Here is a 22,286-nt window from a genome sequence, read left to right on the forward strand (position 1 = left end):
AGACACCAACATCAAATGCTATCACTGACATGTGGAATCTGAAAAAAGGACACAATAAACTTCTTTTCAGAACAGATACTGACTTACAGACTTTGAAAAAATTATGGTTTCCAAAGGAGAGAGTTTGGATGGTGGGCGGATGCGCTGGGGGTGTGGGATGGAAATCCTATAAAACTGGATTGTGATGATCACTGTACAACTATAAACGTAATAAATTCACTGAGTAATAAAAAAAGATGTACAGAGTTTCATTTTGAGAAGATGAAAAAGTTCTTGAGATGGATGGTGATTAAAGTAGCTAAATTAGGGTAAGGTACTTAGTATCACTGAACTGTACATCTTAAAATGGTTAAAGTTGTAAATTTTGTTAAGTATACTTCACTACAATAAAAAAAATCACTTTCTCTAGCAAACTTCTCTCAATTATTCTCCGCTCACTCTCTCGATAGTAGAAAGGACATGGGTAGTACCTCTTATTTCAGGGCAGAGATATGAGACAGAGATCTACCCGCAGTCTCCAGGGCCACAGCCCCAGGCAGTGAGAGGAAGGAGAGTGGTTCTGCCCTGAGTAGAACTGACATGGCCAAAATATTTCTATCAGGCTGGGCAACCACTCTGCCAGTCCTTTGGCTAAAAAAGATCAGATTTTTGCGGGGACTTTTTTGTCTTTGTGCAACTAACTATAGGTGTTTCTGGGTCTCAAGTCTCTTCAGAGCTCACAACAGGATATGTGAGAAAAAAAGGCAAAAAGAAAACCACCAAAACAACATGGATCACTCCCTACTAGGTAGTTCCTTCAGTCTTAAGAACTCAGGCCACCTTCTTTTCTTAACTTTTCAGAGTCTTCTGACAGCTGCTCTGTGAATTTTGTCCAGTTTTTAAAATGTTTTTTGGCCCCACCCATGGCATGTGGAAGTTCCCAGGCCAAGGATAAAACCTACACCACAGTAGCCATCACAGCCACTATAGAGACAACGCAGGGTCCTAAACTCACTGCACCAGAAAGGGACACCTATGTTTTGTTCTGTTTTAATGTTTTAATGTTTTGTAATTCTTGGAGAGAATAGGACAGAATGTGCAAAAGTTCAGTAGCTTCTACTTTTGCACTCTCTGGGGTCCTGTGTTCGTCATTTAGCAGTTAAGCCTATTTTAGTACTTAGTAATTCTTACTATTACATTTTTCTGTTCTAGTTACTGCTGCGGAATTTGGGCCCTGACTGGACTATGACTATAAGCAATTTTTGCTAATGATGAAGCCGAGGCTCTGACCATCAGCGTGGGTGGTGGAGGTATGTGGAGGAGGTGGTCACTGGTAATGAAGACATCAACTGCGGTGTTGGAGGGTCATCTACACAGAGCTGAAGTCACAGAAGTAAGAGAAGAGAGGACGTCACGCTAAGAGCTCGCGGGCTCAGAACCAGGACCGTGTTAGGCCATGACCAAGAGGCACAAATGACCCCAGAAGCTCTGACAGAACATCAAGATTCCATCCTGATTCAAGCATCCTGCATGAAACGGTTGTCGTTGCTGGGTAATGTCAAGGACGCCAGTGTGGGGTCAGGAAATCTAGCTCTAATCCTGGCTTTACCATGTGCATTCCAGCCTCATGTCCTCGGCAACACCTTTCCCTTCTGCGACTCCAGGGTCAGACAACATTTCCTCCTTGAGAAAGAGGATGTTCAGTCCTCTTCTGTTTGCCTCACAGAATGGCTGAGAAAGGAGGAGCACCTGCCACAGGCACTAATACACCCAGGGGACAGGTAACCTCCTCTGGCTGTTCAGGTACAGAGATTCTACAGAAAATCATGTTTTTCAGACTAGGAGATGGCCTCTTCCTCCTCCACTGATGTTCCACAGCATTTGACTTACTCTTCTCTGGGAGGCACTCACCGCAAATGGTCTTACCCTGGGTTTGTTTGTAAACATGCCGTGTCTCCTTCACTGCCTGGGAGCAGCTCTTAGGCAGGACTCGATCTCACTCATCTGCTCCTAACCCACACTCAGAAGAGGGATTTACAGTAGGTATACAATAGGTGCCCAGGGAACACTGGTTCAATAGGTTGCTAAGGGAGGGCGTGGGGATAAGTGGTAAGCAGGTTTGCAGTGTGGCCAGGACAAATTTGAATGGTGTGTGAGGCTCCACAGAGGGTATCTGATCATACAGGGGTCAGATGCATGGCTCGTAAAGGAGAAGTGGTTCGTGTGTGTGTGCTATGTGCAGATGCACATGTGAACACCAGGAAACTCCCCAGGACTTGCCCTCTCTAACTGGGGCCAGGCTGGAGTCTTCCTTGGTATTGGTCTGTTCTCCTCCCACCCTGGCCCCTGCTTTCCTACCTTATGTGTACATCACTCTCCAGCCCAAAGGCACCTTCTTCAACAGCTTTCTCAAAGGACATCATGGTATTCTCAGGTCCCAGCTGTGGAAGAAAAGGACAGGAGGCCCTTAATCTCAGAGTCCGTTCTGCCGACATCCCTTTTAGGGTAGAGAGGGAGCCCAGTAACAAAAGGACTTTAGCAAGCAGAGTCTGGCTCCCTTGGCTCTTTTGCTTTTCCTTTCTGGCTGCACCCAAGGTATATGGAAGTTCTTGCGCCAGGGATCGAACCTGAACCCACACCTCTGCAGCAACCCGAGCTGCTGCATTTGGATTCCTAACCCACGGCACCACACTGGGAACTCCCCCTTGGCGTTTTTTGAAAGAACCTACCTACATTCTCTACCCAATCCGATTAGGAGACTCTGGTCATCTGAGGCAATGTCACTGAACACACACACACAAAAGAGAAATGGACTGGAGTTCCTTCTGTGGTGCAATGAGATTGGCAGCGTCTTGGGAACACTGGGATGCAGGTTCGATCTCTGTCCTGACACAGTGTGTTAAAGATCCAGTGTTGCTACAGCAGTGACTTGGCTTGCAACTATAGCTCAGATCTGATCCCTGGCCAGGGAATTCCACATGCTGCTGGGTGGCCAAAAAAGAGAGACACAGAGAGAGAAATGAACTGAGAATTAGGTGACCTGGGTTCACGTCCAACCTCTACAATTAATCCTTTATTCTTACCGTAACAAGCCAACCCCTTTATTCCTACAGGGCCTCCTACAGTCCGGACATGCCCTTCTCTCATCCATACACCTTGCACACCTGTACCCACCCACATCCATCATGCTCAGACGTACCATGGGTGCACCTCTATGTCCAAAGAAGCTCGGCTTAGGTCCCAATTCATCCTTCTCCTGAATGCAGGGAGAGTAAATCCCCAATGGAATCAAATAGAGAGACAAAAGGATAAGACAAAAGGGCAATCCAATAGCCACTTGTAGAGCTGAAAAAGTTGTAAGGAGGGGGAAGTAAGAAAAAAAGGCAAACAGGAATGGAGAACCATCACAAAGAACTAATTATCCCAAAGCAACAGTCAGTAAGTACTCAGTCCATGGGTTCACCAGACTCTGAACTCACGGATTTATTCACTGTTTGTTGCATCCTTATGTTCTCTCAGTGATTTTAAAGCACAAGCATATCCATATATAAACATTATCATTAAAGCAATATTACTACAAATTTACAAAGCAATGAATTGTATAGAAGATGGGAAGGAAAGGAAGAAGAAGCAATGTTAAGGAAATCTCAGAAGGAAGAGTTTGGCTGTTTCTGAGAAAGCCCTGAAGCCCTTAATGATCAGCCTAAAATGCCCCCATATTTCAGGCAGTGAGATATAGTGGAAGGGACACTAGTTGACAGAAATCTGATTTCAAAGGCAGACTTCATCACTTTCTAACTGCGTGACTAAAGACATGTTGCATAACCTCTCTGGGTCTTCATTTCCTTCATTTTTAAAAATGGAGCTATCTTGCCACCAACATCTGCCTCATAGAGTTGATATGACTAACAGTGTTGACTCATCATAGGTCCTCAATAAAGAGTAAGCATTTCTTTCTCCCTCCACCTCTCTCCCCCTCCCTCCCTCTCTCTTTCCCTCTCTCTCTCATAGACACACACACACACCTGAACAATATACCTATTATCACTGGCATTTCCACAACACTATTTTAGACCTCTGAAGATTTTACCTATTTGTGTGTGTGTGTGTGTGTGTGTGTGTGTGTGTGTGTGTGTGTGTGTGTGTGTGTGTCTTTTTAGGGGTGCACCTGCAGCACATGGAGGTTCTCAGGCTAAGGGTCAATTTGCAGCTTCAGGTGCCAGCCACAGCCACAGCCACAGCAACTGGGGATACAAGCCAAGTCTGCAACCTACACCACAGCTCATGGCAACACTGGATCCTTAATGCACTGAGCAAGGCCAGGGATCACACCTGCGTCCTCATGGATACACGCCAGGCTGGCTACCACTGAGCCACCACCAGAACTCCCATTTGTACATTTTTAAGTTACCACTTGCATCACTTTCAAATCTAGATCTCCAGCTCTAACCTCTCAACTTTGTGAGCATAGCACATCTCTTCTTTCTTTTTCTTTCATAAAATGTCATCTGGTGTCTTCGGATTCTAGCTAAGATTCAGGAAATGAAAAAAGAGTTTGTTACTGTTCCCTTTAAGTTCTTTTTTAAAAATTTATCTATCTATTAATTTATTTTTGGTCTTTTAGGGTCACAGCCGTGGCATATGGAGGTTCCCAGGCTAAGGGTCTAATCAGAGCTGTAGCTGCCAGCCTACATCAGCGCCACAGCAATGCCATTTCCAAGCTGCAGCTGCGATCTACAGCATAGCTCAGGGCATCGCTGGATCCTTAACTCACTGAGTGAGGCCAGGGATTGAACCCACATCCTTATGGATACTAGTCGGGTTCATTACTGCTGAGCCACAATGGGAACTCCTCCTTTAAGTTCTTACCCTCCCTCCAGAAACATTTCCTAAAATTCACCCTCTACCTATACATACACATGTGTACAAACATAAAATATCAACACTACGAATCAAGTCTTTTTCTTGCCTGCATCCTCGCACAAGTCAGGAAGCAAGCAGTACTGAAAGAGAGAAATGTATGAAGAAGAAGGTCCTACTGGTCACTTAGTAACAGTGCTGAGAGGTAACTACACTCTCAAAACAGTTTGGTGTACAGCTCTGATTCTTGTTTGTTTGCATGGTAACAGGGCAAAGACTGGAGAGAAAAGCAGTGGCAGAGACAGACATTTCTGCTTCTGCTGCAAGTCCCCAAACATGACAGGGACTCACAGGGCCCCACTTTGAAGTACCAAGATGTAACCACGGATATTCACACCTAGTTCTTAAGTTTAAAATAGTAATATCTGAGTACAAAGTTAAAGAACTGTATCTTGTACTGTCACTGGTCAAATAAAATTAAATTTGAATCTGCCCTCACTCCTAATCCCAATCCATTCCCAGACAGTCAATGTGTTAACAAAAGAAAAATTCCTTATTTTTCTAGAAGGAGAGTCTCTCTTTAGAAGAAGGCCAGTTTGATCAAGGGAATGCCATGACAGGCCACGGAGAGTTGTGAGTTTGGCCACAAGGAGCATGCCTAAGTAATATGCTAAACAAATTTCAAAGAAGTATAGTGCTGACTATCTACCAAGCTTGTTGTGCTGAGCGAGTGCTAAAGCTAAAGCCAGAGCTGAAAGGATCAGGCAAGGTTCCACCCACGTGACATACCTTCTCCTTCCAAATGGATCACGTAGAAGGCCACAGGCCACGAAAGCAGAACCATCATAGATATGCTGCCCAGGTGTATGTAGGGAGCGAAGACCTGGGGGGAAGCCAAAAGTCAGGCTGAGCATATCTGGACAGACAAGGCTAGAACAAAGGATGATGCTTACCTGCAGTGACAGCCCAACAGTGAGCCACCTGTCTTTCCAGTAAGTGAATAACATCCAGAAAAAAAACGAGCATGTCAGAAGCACTAGCAGAATCAGGATCTGGAGAAAGAAAAAGAATCTCCTGACTTCTAAGCACTAATCTTGGATGAGAACCATTCTTGGGAAACATATGTGTGTTCCTACACTGTCAGGGGTCTCATTTTGTCATTATTTTAATCTAACCATCCTGAAAATACCCAATATTAGACAGATCTAACAATTTATCTTCTTTGGTCCCAGGTCTTTGTTGTGCATCTTGGCTGAAAAACAAAATTACTCAGTTGTGCGTGGTCTGATGCCGTTACTAATTTATCATCTCCATCTCAGCGGGGCCCTCAATATTGCGGGGCATGTGTCACTCAGTTTCAACAATGGCCTTTATAAATACTCACTACTTTTTTATGTGACTCAATAGAGTCACAAGTAAATAATATTTTGTAACTGTCTTTTCAGTGAATGTTTTCCCCAACAGACTAAACTTCATGAGGTCAAGGACAATTATTTGTTTATAATTATATCTTCACTGTCTGCAGAATGCCTGATACATAGCAAACAACCAATAAATATTTGTTGAACAGAGGGAAAAAATTCTACTGGACAGAACAATATTTACTTTATATAGAAAGAACACTGAGATCAAGAAGACACAACTCTAACTTCTTCTCTTTCAAATGTAGTTTTTCTAAATCTGTGTTGCCCTCTAGAGAATGCCCAGTTCCCTCTCTTCCATAATATCTCTATATCCATGAAAGCGATTGAATCCATAATTAAACCTTCTCACAAAATAATTCCAGGCCTTGCTGCCTTCAATGGTTAATTTTCCAAACATCTAAGGAAGAAACATTTCCACTTTCACAAACTCTTTCACAATATAAACTACCCTATACCCGCTGGGTGAGCAACTCACAAACTAGAAAATAACTATATCACATAGGCTCACCCATAGAAGTGAGTTCTGAACCCCACATCAGGTCCCCAGCCTGGGGGTCTGACATTGAGAGGAGCAGTCCCCGGAGCATTTGGCACTGAAGGCCAGTAGGGCTTGAGCGCAGGAGCTACACAAGATTGGGGGAAAGAAACTCCACTCTTGGAGGGTGCACACGTAGTTTCATGTAGACTGGGTCCCAGGGCAAAGGAGAGACTCTAAAATAATCTGAGTCAGACCTACCTTGCGAGACCTGGAGGGTCTTCTGGGAAAGTAGGGAGAAGCTGTGGCTCACAGCGAGACAAGACATTGGAGGCGGAAGTCCCGGGAATAATGACTCTGACGAAGGCCACCATTTTGGAAAAACCTGGCCCCACCCATCAGGCCAGGGAAGCCCCAGGCCAAACAGCAAACAGGCTGCCTAAAGACCCCCCAGAAACACAGCCACCTCTAATCACACTCAGAGACAGAGTCCTATCCACTAGAGGGTTAAGACTCAGTTCCACCCTCAGCGGGCAAACACCAGTCTCTCCCATCAGGAACTGGCCACAAGTCCAGGTATCAACTTCACCCACAAGGTGGAAGTCACCAGAAGCAAGAGAGGCTACAACCTAGTAGCCTGCAAAAAGGAGACCACATAGAAAGCTAAAGAAAATAAAATGGCAGATACTAATGCAACATTGTAAATCGACTATGCTTCAATTAAAAAAATTTTTTTTCACATGTGAGGTGTATTTTGAGCAAAATATATGGAAACACTGCTTCAAAGAATGGAGTCTTCTGGGTTATAGAGCATCCTTATCTTATATCCCACCAATTATACAACTTGAGTCAGCCATTTCTCCCACCCAACAAGTCTATAATTTTCAAGTTTATTTATAATAAGTAACCAGATAATCATAAATCATTATATCCTGCTAGAAATTTTCACATATAAGGATTCTCTATTATCTTTCAGCTAATAAATATCTTTAGTATGTTTACCAGAAGGCTGTTATGAGCTTTATAAAGAGATTTGATTGAGGTCAGCCATTCCTCTCTAAACACCCCTAAGTAGGAGACTGGGTTATAGGCCTGGTGCTCACCATTTGCTTCCAGGTTTATTCTTTATATACTAAAACTGAAACTCAAAGCCCTACAGAATCTCTGTTGCCAATAGAAGCAATCTCTCCTCCAAGTCCAATAAGCCTAATCCTTCCTGGTTTTAAGCCTCAGCTAAGGTGGTCACCTTCCAAAGGGACAGCCATTCTTCTCATACCTCATCTGCATCACTTCCCATTGCCTACAGACTCATAACCAGAATCAGATTCCAGAAAGCTTTAGGGGATGGTTGTGTTAAGCCTATTGACCAAAGTCTGTAGAATATATGTGTGGGAATGAATCCTATGGTTGTTAGATAAGGTGAAAAGAAGACAATTTTAGATCAAGTTATATTTATTCATATATGTGCACTTACCCCTGATTCTGAATTCAATATACCAGAATCCAGGTATAAAGCATCTTAAAGTGGTTCTAATTGCATGCTTCATTTTCTGAAACCTTGGCTCAATAGTGACCTACACTAGCAAAAATATATGCCAGGGAAAAGACAGTCTCTTTAACAACTGGTGCTGGGAAAAGTGAATAGCTACATGTAAAAGAATGCAATTAGAACTTTTTTTCACATCATTTATAAAAATAAGCTCAAAACAAATTAAAGACATAAATCTAAGACAAGAAATCATAAAACTACTAGAAGAAAACATAGACAATACACTCTCTGACATAAGTCTTAACAATATTTTTTGAATTTGTCTCCTCAGGCAAGGGAAACAAAAGCAAAAACAAATAAGGACCTAAGCAAACTTAAAAGCTTTTGTATAGCAAAGGAACCAGCAACAAAATGAAAAGACAACCTACTGAATGAGAGAAGATATTTGGAAATCACATGCCTTATAAGAGGTTATTATCCAAAATATATAAAAAGTTCATACAACACAATATCAAAAAAAAAAACCTAATTTAAAAATGGAACCAAGCTTTTCCGACTCCCCCCACTCTCCTTGGATTATAAAAATGTGGCCCACCTAATCCTTGAGGCAGAGCTTTGTGCCTGCCTGCTTGTATCTCTCACAAGCATCGTATCTTAATAAATCTATTTTTTGCCTATCACTGTCTCTCACTGAATTCCTTCTGTGCTAAAGCACCAAGAACCTGAATTTCAGCAAATTCAGACACGAGGACTTAATGATTTTCCTGTTGGTGAGCAGTGGGAGTTTTGAGTAGCTCTCAACCAAAGGAATATATCCCCCAAAATATCAGAAATGTGACTAATTATGTACACCGATATTCACCCTGTCTTTAATTTTAATAGTGAAAATCTTCAGGAACCTAAATGTCAGATAATAGGGCAATGACTAAATAAAAGTAACCATTACAATAAAGTCATTAAAATTACACATACATAATAGAACTAGAATATAAAATTCTAAAATTTATATGGGAGCATAAAAGACCCAGAATTGCCAAAATAATCCTAAGGAAAAAAGACAAAGTAGGAGGCATAATCCTCCCAGACTTCAGATAATACCACAAAGCTACAGTTATCAAAACATGCATGATATTGGCTCAAAAATAGACATACGGATCAACAGAACAAAATAAAGAGGCAGGAAATACACCCACACATTTAAAGTCAATTAACCTTCAACAAAGGAGGCAGGAATATACAATGGGAAAACAGTCTCTTCAGCAAGTGGTGTTGGGAAAACCGGACAGTCGTTATGTAAATCAATGAAGTCAGAACACTCTCACGCCATACACAAAAATAAACTCAAAATGGCTTAAAGACTTAAATATAAGACATAATACCATAAAGCTCCTGGGAGAGAACATAGGCAAAACATCCTCTGACATAAATCACACCAATTTTCTCCTAGGTCAGTCTACCAAGGCAACAGAAACAAAAGTAAAAAATAAACAATTTGGGACCTAATCAAACTTAAAAGCTTTGCACAGCAAAGGAAACCAAATGAAAAGACAACTTATGCACTCGGAGAAAATATATGTGAATGACGTCACTTACAAGGACTTAATTTCCAAAATATACAAACAATTCATAACTCAGTAACAACTCAGTTCAAAAATGGGCAGGAGATCTAAACAGACATTCCTCAAAGGACTCATACAGATGGCTAACAGGCACATGAAATTATTCTCAACATCACTAATTATTAGAGAAATACAAAACTATAATAAGGTACCACCTCTACCAGTCAGAATGGCCATCATTAAAAAGTCTACAAGTAACAAATGCTGGAGAGGGTGTGGAGAAAAGGGAACCCTTCTATACTCTTGGTGGGAATGTAAATTGGTGGAGCCAACATGAAAAACCTATGGAGATTACTCAAAAAATTAAAGAGAGTTGCCATATGATCCAAAAATCCCACTCCTGCACATATTTCCACACTATAATTTGAAAAGATACATGTACCCCTGTGTTCATAGCAGCCTATTCACAATAGCCAAGACATGGAAACAATCTAAATATCCACTGACAGATGGATGGATAAAGAAGATGTAGTATATACCCACAATGGAATGCTACTCAGCCATAAAAAAGAATGAAATGATGCTATTTGCACCAACATGGATGGACCTTGATATTATCATGCTAAGTGAAGTAAGTCAGAAAAATAAAGACAAATACATTATATCACTTATATGCGGTGTTTAAAATATGACACAAATGTGAAAAAAGGACAGAATGAACTTCTTTGCAGAACAGATACTGACTCACAGACTTTGAAAAACATGGTTTCCAAAGGAGAAAGTTGGAGGGTGGGGGGATACGCTGGGGTTGTGGGATGAAAATCCTGTAAAATTGGATTGTGATGATCATTGTACAACTATAAATGTAATAAATTCATTGAGTAATAAAAAATTTTTTCAAATATGACACAAATGAACTTATTAACTAAACAGAAACAGACTCATGGATGTAGAGAACAGACTTGTGGTTGCCAATGGGAAGGGGAGTAAGGGAGGGATGGAAGGGAAATTTGGGATTAGCAGATGCAAACTATTAGGCTTAGACTGGATAAACAACAAGGTCCTAGTGTATCTATAGCACAGGGAACTATATTCAATATCCTGTGATAATCCATAATGGAAAAGAATATGAAAAATAAATAATACATATATAAAACGGAGTCACTCTGCTGTACAGCAGAAAGGAACACAATATTGTAAACCAACTATACTTAAATAATTTTTTTAAAATTACATATACATAAGCACAAACTATTGTGTATAAAATAAAGTATAAGAGGATATACACAGGGAATATAGCCAACATTCTGTAATAACTATAAATGGAGTATAATCTTTAAAAAGTGCAAATCACCTATAACTTATATACTATTGTGCATCAATACTATATTTCAATAAAAAGTACATATAAAAAACTTTTTAAATAAAAAAATTAAAACGGGCCCAAGACCTGAATAGACATTTTTCTAAAGAAGACACACGGATGGCCAAGAGGCATATGAAAAGATGCTCAACATCATTAAACATCAGGAAAATGCAAATCAAAACCACAATGAGATATCACCTCACAACTGTCAGAATGGAAACTGTGAAAAATACAACAAATAATAAATGTTGGTGAGGATGTGGAGAAAAAAGAACCCTAGAACACACTGATGTGAATAAAATCAGTAAGTCAGTATGGAAGCCAGTATGGAGGTTCTTCAAAAACTTAAAAATAGGAGTTCCCATTGTGGCACAGCAGAAACAAATCTGACTAAGAACCATGAGGTTGTGGGTCCGATCTCTGGCCTCGCTCAGTGGGTTAAGGATCCGGCATTGCCGTGAGCTATGGTGTAGGTCGCAGGTGCACCTCAGATCTGGCATTGCTGTGGCTGTGGAGTAGGCCGGCAGCTACAGCTCCGATTAGACCCCGAGCCTGGGAACCTCCATATGCTGAGAGTGTGGCCCTAAAAAAAAAAAAAAAAGAGAGAGAGAGAGAGAGAGAGAGACCAAAAAAAAAAAACTTAAAAAATAGAACTACCATATGATCCAGCAGTTCCATTCCTGGGGATATACTGAAGAAAATTAAAACACTAATTCAAAAAGATACACGCCCCCCAGTGTTAACAGCTTTACTTACAATAGCCAAGATGTGGAAACAAACTAAGAATTCATCAATAGATGAACAGGAGTTCCCGTTGTGGCGCAGTGGTTAACGAATCCAACTAGGAACCATGAGGTTGCGGGTTCGGTCCCTGCCCTTGCTCAGTGGGTTAAGGATCCGGCGTTGCCGTGAGCTGTGGTGTAGGTTGCAGACGCAGCTTGGATCCTGCGTTGCTGTGGCTCTGGCATAGGCTGGCAGCTACAGCTCCGATTCGACCCCTAGCCTGGGAACCTCCATATGCCACACGGGAGTGGCCCTAGAAATAGCAAAAAGACAAAAAAAAAAATAGATGAACAGATGAGAAGATGTGGGAGGTGTTTGTGTGTGTGTTTTGTCTGTGTGTGTCTGGGTGTGTGTGTGTGTCTGTGCATGAATGGAGTATTACCCAGCCATAAAAAAGAATTAGACTTTGAATTTATAACAACATGAATGGACCTAGAGGATACTATGCTTAATAAAGTCAGACTGAGAACAACAAATACTATATGTTTTCATGTAGATGTAGAATATTAAAATATAAAACAAATGAATGAATATAACAGAACAGAAACAGACATACAGACACAGAAAACAAACTAGTGGTTACTAGTGGAAAAAGAGGTGGGGCCAGACAAGGAAAGTAGATTAAGATGTACTAACAACGAGGTATAAAATAAGTAAGATACAAGGATGTAATGTACAGCACAGGGAACACAGCCAAAACTTTACAGTAACCTTAAATGGAATATAATCTATAAACATAATGGATCACTATGTAACATACCTAAAACTAATATAACACTGTAAACCAACGCTACTCCAATTTAAAAAAAATAGTGGCCTATGCTTTGTAAACTTGGGATGCCAGCAATTTCTCAGAATAATATGGAAGACTCCAATAATTTATTGCAAAAAGGCTTCCACCTATGATCAGCTAACCCATTCCAGATCATGTTCTCTGGGAGGTCTCAGAGGACAGAGAAAAAACACATGGGTGAGGAAAGTGTCAGCATCCTTGAAAAGTATGGTAGCGGCTATCCTTTATCCCTGGATAAAGGTGACTGATGCTGCCACTGAAACTGGCTTCCTAATTTCAAAAGCAATGATGAGATCCTGCTGTGGCAAGAGGCCAAGAAGCAGCACTCACTGCCAGAGGCAAAGTAAGCATGCTTTCTATAAAAGGCACAAGCCTGGAATGGTTAATAGAATGGCACAACCCATAGGGTTATACCTTGGTTAGTTAACTGATCACGGCGTGCCAGTTCCAAAACAGATGCTGATCTCATCTGTAAGCCCTATTCATCCTCTTCTCAATATATATTCTTTGAAGTGTAAGAAGATCTTACAACTTCAAATTCCATCTATTTTTAACTCTTAAGATTAATTTTCAATTCATGCTTCCCATTTGAGTAAGAGAAAATCTAACGGGAGCACTCAGAGATTTAGACATATTCCTGGATTTCAGCAAACAAGGAATAGTATCAAAACCATGCCTGAGTCTATAAACAGCAAGAGGCTGTGGCTGGAGATGCTCCAGGCCAGGGCAGAACAAAACATGGGAGGCTATGCTGGAAATGAGCTGCGTGTCCACAGATGTTGGGACAATGATGCCTGCTTCCTGGGACCAGATACGTATCCTCTGAGAGAAACCATGCTTCCTGTAAGTGTAAAGGGCTCCAAACTAAGGGAGAGTCAAAAGGACCTTAAAAGAGAAATTTCAGGGGTTACAGCATGACAGGCATTGACTCCAAGAGAGGTGCAGTCCAGGTTCTCAGCAGCAGAGTCTCTGAAAATACACACAGAAAAGTCCATGCGGTAAAGAGCCAACAATGGTGCATTTACTTGGTCCTCATGGAACCAACCCCCCCTTGTGGGACAGTGTTCCTTTATCCTACCTCTCCTTCCCCTGAGTTCTGCTCTCATGGAAGAAAGGAGAAAGGACAATTATACTCTTTCCACCACTGCAGGTTTCCTGGCCTGGATTATGTGAAAACAGCGGAAGGGTAAAGTCTCATAAAGTTGGAGTTTGGTGTATTACAATGAACTGAATTTTTAAATGACTGAAATGAGAATCTTCTTCTGACTAAAAAGGACTGGGAAAATAAGGGAGCATGCCTCAGCTCTTATGGGGGTGGGAAGAACAGAGTCAGAGAACAAGTTTAACAGAGAGTAAAACCCAAAATCAAGTTTGGGTTCAGCACCTTCAGTAAATCAGTTACATCTGTTACAAATGTAATAATGACTTCAGTTAAAACAGTGTAAGTAGATCTTTTTTTATAAGGGGAACAATGAAGGAAAGGTAACTATGTACTGCAACACTGAGTGCCAAAGAGGCACATTCTGTCCTGGCCTAAGGCCTCCTGTGAAGACTCGGATGTCCTACCTTATGACACCAGTGCAGGGAGAGTTCTCTCCCTTCCCAACACAACAAAAATCCAAGTACCTGAAAAAAACAAAAAAGTAAAGAGAAGTTAAGAGTTCCCGTTGTGGCTCAGTGATAACAAACCTGACTAGATGTGGATTCAATCCACGGCTCGCTCAGTGGGTTAAGTATTCAGTGTTGCCATGAACTGTGGCAGAGGTTGCAGACAAAGCTCAGATCCTGCATTGCTATGGCTGTGGTGTAGGCCGGCAGCTTCAGCCCTGATTCAACCCCTAGCCTGGGATCTTCCATGTGCCTCATTTGTGGACATAAAAAGCAAGCAAGCAAGCAAAAAAGGACAAGAGTGAGCAAGCAAGCAAGAAAGAGGTTTTCCTGAAATCACCAAGATTCTACCAAAAACAATATTCTGAACTCAAAATTCCTTTTGCAGTCTGGCACTACATTAACATGTTGCTACATCTGCACTTTGCAACATCCAGGAGTTTGCTATGCTGTTCTCTGCCTAAAAAGCTCTCCCTCCTCATGTCACTGACCCTTCCAAGTCAGTTCACCTCTTACTTGTAACTTTCACCAGCAACCTTCGAAAAACTTATTATCATCTTCTCTGGGATTCTGTAACAATCACCACACTGACATCCTTCCTGAGTTCCTACCAATTTCTCCTCCCTGGGATGGAGCTTATTCCTGGTGTTACTTAGGGTCACTTGTGAGATAACAGAGGTCAGGGGCAGCCCTTTTCAAGGGTCATTTAAAAGCACTTTCACCAGGGAGAGACAGATCAAGATGGCAGAGGAGTAAGATGTCAAGCTCACCCTCTCCCACAAACACATCAAAAAAAACCACATCTACATGTTTTAAAAAAATTACTGTAAAAGCCATGATACACACAAGGAACAGCAAAAGGACAAACAGGAAGGTGTTTAAAAAAAAAAGACTTCAAAATCATAGAATGTGGGGAAGGAAAGTAAGAACATATAGATTCTTTTTTTTTTATTTTAATAATGTATTTGAGCCTATACGACTATCAGGCTAAAGCAAGCAGATACAGGAAGGGGTTAACACACTTAAAAAACAAGGCAAACACAAATCAAAGCCAAACATTACATTCACAAAAACGAAAAAGAAAAGTTACTCGAGCACAAAATAAATGGAAATCATCCAACTAAAAAAGGAAAGAAAGGAGAAACATAGAATCAACTGGAAAACAAGGTTTAAAATGTCAATAAATACATATCTATCAATAATCACCTTAAATGTCAATGGACTGAATGTGCCAATCAAAAGACACAGAGTGGCATACTGGATAGAAAAGCAAAAACCTTCAATCTACTGTCTACAAGAGACTCGCTTTAGGGCAACATACAAAGATAGATTGAAAGCGAGGGGATGGGAAAAGATATTTCATGCCAATGGACAAGGCAGAAAAAAGCTGGAGTTGCAATACTCATATCAGACAAAACAGACTTTAAAATGAGGACCACAGAATGGATTAGCAATGAGATCCTGCTGTGTAGCACTGGGAACTTTGTCTAGTCACTTATGATGGAACATGATGATGTCCAAAAAAAGAATGTATACATGTATGTGTAACTGGGTCACCATGCTGTATAGTAGGAAAAAAATAATAATGCATTGGGGAAATAAAAAAAATTAAATAAAATGAAGGCCATAAAGAAAGACAAAGAAGGACACAGAGTGGCTGATTGGATAAAAAAGCAAAAACCTTCAATATGCTGCCTACAAGAAACTCACCTTAGGACAAAGGACACATACAGATTGAAAGTGAGGGGATGGGAAAAGATATTTCAAGCCAATGGACAAGACAGGAAAGTAGGAGTTGCAATACTCATATCAGACAAAATAGACTTTAAAACGAAGGCCATAAAGAAAGACAAAGAAGGACACTATTTAATGGTTAAAGGATCCATTCAAGAAGTGGATATTCCAATCGTCAACATATATGCCCCAAATATAGGAGCACCCAGATACATACAACAAATATTAACAGACACAAAAGGAGAAATTGATGGGAATACAATCATAGTAGGAGACTTTAACACCCCATTCACATCAATGGACAGATCCTCTAGACAGAAAACCAATAAAGCCACAGAGATCCTAAGGAAACAGAAAAGCTAGACTTAATTGACATTTTCAGGACACAACATACAAAAAAATCAGAATACACATTCTTCTCAAGTGCACATGGAACATTCTCAAGAATCAATCACATATTGGGGCACAAAGCTAACCTCAACACATTTAAGAGTACAGAAATTATTTCAAGTATCTTCTCTGACCACAATGGCATGAAACTAGAAATCAATCACAGGAAAAGAAAAGAGAAAAAACCTCCTACATGGAGACTAAACAACATGCTATTAAAAAGCCAATGGGTCAATGGGGAAATCAAGAAGGAAATTAAAAAATACCTCGAGACAAATGATAATGAAGACACAACCTCTCAAAATCTATGGGATGCCGCAAAAGCAGTACTCAGCGGGAAATTCATAGCAATACAGGCCTTCCTCAAAAAAGAAGGAAGATCTCAAATTGACAACTTAACCCACCACCTAAATGAATTAGAAAAAGAAGAACGAAAGAAACCTAAAATCAGCAGAAGGAAGGAAATCGCAAAGATCAAAGAGGAAATCAGTAAAATAGAGATTCAAAAAGCAATAGGAAAAAAAATCAATAAAACCAAGAACTGGTTCTTTGAAAGGTAAGCAAAACTGACAAACCTCTGGCTAGACTCACTAAGAAGAGGAGAGAAAGAACCCAAATGAACAAAGTAAGAAATGAAAAAGGAGAAACCACAACGGATACTGTAGAAATACAAAAAAACCATGCGAGAATACTATGAAAATTATATGCCAATAAATTTGACAATGTGGAAGAAATGGACAACTTTCTAGAGTCTTACAGCCTGCCAAAACTGAATCAAGAAGAAACAGACCAATCAAGAAGAACAGACCCATCACTAGAAATGAAATTGAATATGTCATAAAAACACTCCCTACAAATAAAAGTCCAGAACCAGATGACTTCATAGGCAAATTTACAAAACTTGAACCAAAGAGGAACTTATACCCATCCTCCTTCAACTTTCCCAAAAGAATGAAGAAGAAGGAACACTCCCAAAGACATTCTATGATGTCACCATCACACTAATTCCAAAACCAGACAAAGATATCACCAGAAAAGAAAATTATAGGCCAATATTTTTTATGAATATTGACGCAAAAATTACCAACAAAATTTTAGCCAACCAAATCCAACAACATATAAAAAAGATCATACACCACGACCAGGTGGGATTCATCCCAGGTTCACAAGGATGGTTCAACATACGCACATCAATCAACATATGATATTCAATGGAGAAAAACTAAAAGCCTTCCCACTAAAATCTGGAACAAGGAGTTCCCGTCGTGGTGCAGTGGTTAACGAATCCGACTAGGAACCATGATGTTGCGGGTTCGGTCCCTGCCCTTGCTCAGTGGGTTAACGATCCGGCGTTGCCGTGAGCTGTGGTGTAGGTTCCAGATGCGGCTCGGATCCCGCGTTGCTGTGGCTCTGGCATAGGCCAGTGGCTACAGCTCTGTTTAGACCCCTAGCCTGGGAACCTCCATATGCCACGGGAGCGGCCCAAAGAAATAGCAAAAAGACCAAAAAATAAATAAAAAATAAAAAATAAATAAAATCTGGAACAAGACAGGGATGTCCACTCTCACCATTGCTATTCAACATAGTATTGGAAGTCCTAGCCACAGCAATCAGACAAACAAAAGAAATAAAAGGCATCCAAATAGGAAGAGAAGAGATAAAACTGTCACTGTATGCAGACGACATGATACTATATATAGAAAACCCTAAGGACTCAACCCAAAAACTACTTGAACTGATCAACAAATTAAGCAAAGTAGTAGGATATAAGATTAACATTCAGAAATCAGTTGTGGAGTTCCCGTCATGGCTCAGTGGTTAACAAATCTGACTAGAAACCATGAGGTTGCAGGTTCAATCCCTGGCCTTGCTCAGTGGGTTAAGGATCCAGCATTGCCGTGAGCTGTTGTGTAGGTTGCAGATGTGGCTCAGATCTCACATTGCTATGGCTCTGGCATAGGCTTGGCAGCTACAGCTCCAATCAGACCCCTAGCCTGGGAACCTCCATGTGCCGCGGGTGTGGCCCTAGAAAAGGCAGAAAGACAAAAAAATAAAATAAAATAATTTAAAAAACAGAAATCAGTCGCATTTCTGTATACTAACAATGAAGTATTAGAAAAGGAATACAGAAATACAATGCCTTTTAAAATTGCACTACAGGAGTTCCCGTCGTGGCGCAGTGGTTAACGAATCCGACTGGGAACCATGAGGTTGCAGGTTCGATCCCTGCCCTTGCTCAGTGGGTTAACGATCAGGCGTTGCCGTGAGCTGTGATGTAGGTTGCAGGCGCGGCCCAGATCCTGCATTGCTGTGGCTCTGGCGTAGGCCGGTAGCTCCAGCTCCAATTCAACCCCTAGCCTGGGAACCTCCATATGCCGCGGGAGCGGCCCAAAGAAATAGCAAAAAGACAAAAAATAAATAAATAAATAAATAAATAAAATAAAACTGCACTACAAAAAATCAAATACCTGGGAATACACCTGACCAAGGAGGTAAAGGACTTACATGCCGAGAACTATAAAACATTAATCAAGGAAATTAAAGAAGATGTATTGAAATGGAAAGATATTCCATGTTCCTGGGTCAGAAAAATTAATATTGTAAAAATGGCCATACTACCCAAAGCAGTCTACAGATTCAATGCAATCCCTATCAATTTACCCATGACATTTTTCACAGAACTAGAACAATCCAAACATTTATATGGAACCACAAAAAAACCAGAATCGTGAACGCAATCCTGAGAAACAAAAACCAAGCAGGAGGCATAACTCTCCCAGACTTCAAGCAACATTACAAAACCACAGTCATCAAGACAGTGTGGTACTGGTACCTAAACATACATATAGACCAATGGAACAGAATAGAGAACCCAGAAATAAACCCTGACACCTATGGTCACTTAATCTTTGACAAAGGAGGCAAGAACATAAAATGGGAAAAAGAAAGTCTATTCAGCAAGCATTGCTGGGAAACCTGGACAGCTGTATGCACATCAGTGAAACTAGAACACATCCTCACACCATGCACAAAAATTAACTCAAAATAGCTTGAAGACTTAAATATAAGACAAGACACCATCAAACTCCTGGAAGAGAACATAGGCAAAATATTCCCTGACATCAACCTTATGAATATTTTCTCAGGGCAGTCTCCCAAAGCAACAGAAATAAAAGCAAAAATAAACCAATGGAACCTAATCAAACTGAAAAGCTTTTGCACAGCAAAGGAAACCAAAAAGAAAACAAAGACAACTTACAGAATGGGAGAAAATAGTTTCAAATGAAGCAACTGACAAGGGCTTAATCTCTAGAATATACAAGCAACTTATACAACTCAACAGCCAAAATGCCAACCACCCAATGGAAAAACGGGCAGAAGACCTGAACAGACATTTCTCCAAGGAAGATATACAGATGCCCAACAAGCACATGAAAAGATGCTCAGCATCCCTGATTATTAGAGAAATGCAAATCAAAACTACCATGAGATACCACCTCACACCATTGAGGAATGGCCATTGTTAACAAGTCCACAAACAACAAGTGCCGGAGGGGGTGTGGAGAAAAGGGAACCCTCCTGCACTGTTGATGGGAATGTAAGCTGGGATAGCCACTGTGGAGAACAGTATGGCGGTACCTTAGAAATCTATACATAGAACTACGATATGATCCAACAATCCCACTCTTGGGCATATATCTGGACAAAATGTTCCTTAAAAAAGATACATGCACCCACATGTTCACTGCAGCTCTATTCATAATAGCCAACACACGGAAACAACCCAAATGTCCATCAACAGACAAATGGATTAGGAAGATATGGTATATTTACACAATGGAATACTACTCAGCCATACAAAAGAACAAAATAGTGCCATTTGCAGCAACATGGATGGAACCAGACACTCTCATACTGAGTAAAATAAGTCAGAAAGAAGAAAAATATCATATGATATCACTCATATCTGGTATCTAATATATAGAACAAATGAACCTTTCCACAGAAACGAAAATCATGGGTTTGGAGAACAGACTTGTGGTTGCCCGGGAGGAGTGGGAGGGAGTGGGAGGGATTGGGAGCTTGGGGTTAACGGATGCAAACTATTGCTCTTGGAATGGATTTACACTGAGATCCTGCTGTGTAGCACTGAGAACTATGTCTAGATACTTACATCACAGCACGACAATGGGAGAAAAAATTATGTATACATGTATGTGTAACTGGGTCCCCATGCAGTACAGTGGAAAAAAAAAACAATAATAAAATAAAGTGGAGAAGCGATACCAACAGAGATAAACACAACAGCAGCATCAAACAGAGTAAAGAAAAAGCCTAAGATAATCAACAAGGACCTCCTGCACAGCACAGGGAACTCTACTAAATATTCTGTAATAACCTGTATGGAAAAGAATCTGAAAAAGAATGGATATATGTATATGTATTACTGAATCACTTTGCTGTACAGCTGAAACACAACATTGTAAATCAACTATACTCCAATGTAAAATAATAAAAATTAAATTAAAAAAAAACAGTATGGAACTCCCTCAGAAAACTAAGGATAGAACTACCATATGATCCAGCAATCCCACTCCTGAGCATATACCCACACAAAACTATAATTCAAAAAGATATATGCACCCCTATGTTCAGAGCAACACTATTTACAATCGCCAAGACATGAAAACATCCTAAATGTCCACTGACAGAAGAATGGATAAAGAGGATGTGATACATACATATAATTGAATACTACTCAGCCATAAAAAATTAACAATGCCAGTTGCAGCAACATGGATGCAACTAGATTATCATACTAAGTGAAGGAAATCAGAAAGAGAAACATAAATACCCTATGATTTCACTTGTATGTGGAACCTAAAATATGACACAAATGAACCTATCATTTGAACAGACTCACAGACAAGAAAAGACCTGTCTTTTGCCAAAGACTTGTCTTGTTGCCAAGGGGAACAGAAGAGGGTTGGGAGAGAGAGAGTAGGGGTTTGCAGATGTAAGCTATTATACACGGAGGGGATAAACAACAAGGCCCTACTGTGGAGCACAGAGAACTATATTCCATGTCTTATGATAAACCTTAATGGAAAGAATATCTTCAAAAAGACTGTGTGTGTGTGTGTATATATATATATATATATATATATATATATATATATATATATATCTGAATCACTTTACTTACATAAGAAATTAACACATCAGGGAGTTTCCATAGTGGCGCAATGGTTAACGAATATGACTAGGAACCATGAGGTTGCGGGTTCGGTCCCTGCCCTTGCTCAGTGGGTTAACGATCCGGCATTGCCGTGAGCTGTGGTGTAGGTTGCAGACGCGGCTCGGATCCTGCGTTGCTGTGGCTCTGGCGTAGCCGGTGGCTACAGCTCTGATTAGACCCCTAGCCTGGGAACCTCCATATGCCGAGGGAGTGGCCCAAGAAATGGCAAAAAGACAAAAAAAAAAAAAAACCACAAGAAATTAACACATCATTGTAAATCAATTATACTTCAATAAAAAAATTAATGAGCTGGAGTTCCCACTGTAGCACAGCGGAATTGAACCTGACTAGTATCCACGAGGATGTGGGTTCGATCCCTGGCCTTGCTCAGTGGGTCAAGGATCTGGCGTTGCCGTGAGCTGTGGCGTAGGTCGCAGATGAGGCTCGGATCCTGAGTTGCTGTGGCTCTGGCGTAGGCCAGTGGCTACTGCTCCGATTAGACCCCTAGCCTGGGAACCTCCATATGCTGTGGGAGCAGCCCTAGAAAAGACAAAAAAAAAAAAGATACGTTTCTTTTTTTTCTTTTT

The 22,286-nt window shown here is 40.7% G+C and overlaps 1 protein-coding gene across 1 annotated transcript in view; it reads right to left on the reverse strand.

Annotated features, from left to right (window-relative positions):
- Nucleotides 1-22,286, reverse strand: part of LOC125112075 (glycerophosphodiester phosphodiesterase domain-containing protein 4-like) — a 94,541-nt gene that overhangs the window by 69,066 nt on the left and 3,189 nt on the right. The window contains exons 3-8 of the mRNA XM_047754333.1: nucleotides 14,295-14,354; nucleotides 5,793-5,891; nucleotides 5,629-5,722; nucleotides 4,430-4,507; nucleotides 3,179-3,324; nucleotides 2,338-2,420 (exon numbers count right to left, since the gene is read on the reverse strand). Of these exons, the coding sequence (XP_047610289.1) occupies nucleotides 2,338-2,420; nucleotides 3,179-3,324; nucleotides 4,430-4,507; nucleotides 5,629-5,722; nucleotides 5,793-5,891; nucleotides 14,295-14,354 (560 nt within the window). The remainder of the gene's footprint in view (nucleotides 1-2,337; nucleotides 2,421-3,178; nucleotides 3,325-4,429; nucleotides 4,508-5,628; nucleotides 5,723-5,792; nucleotides 5,892-14,294; nucleotides 14,355-22,286) is intronic.

Source organism: Phacochoerus africanus, chromosome 11 (genome assembly GCF_016906955.1).
Source record: "Phacochoerus africanus isolate WHEZ1 chromosome 11, ROS_Pafr_v1, whole genome shotgun sequence".
NCBI lineage: Eukaryota > Metazoa > Chordata > Mammalia > Artiodactyla > Suidae > Phacochoerus > Phacochoerus africanus.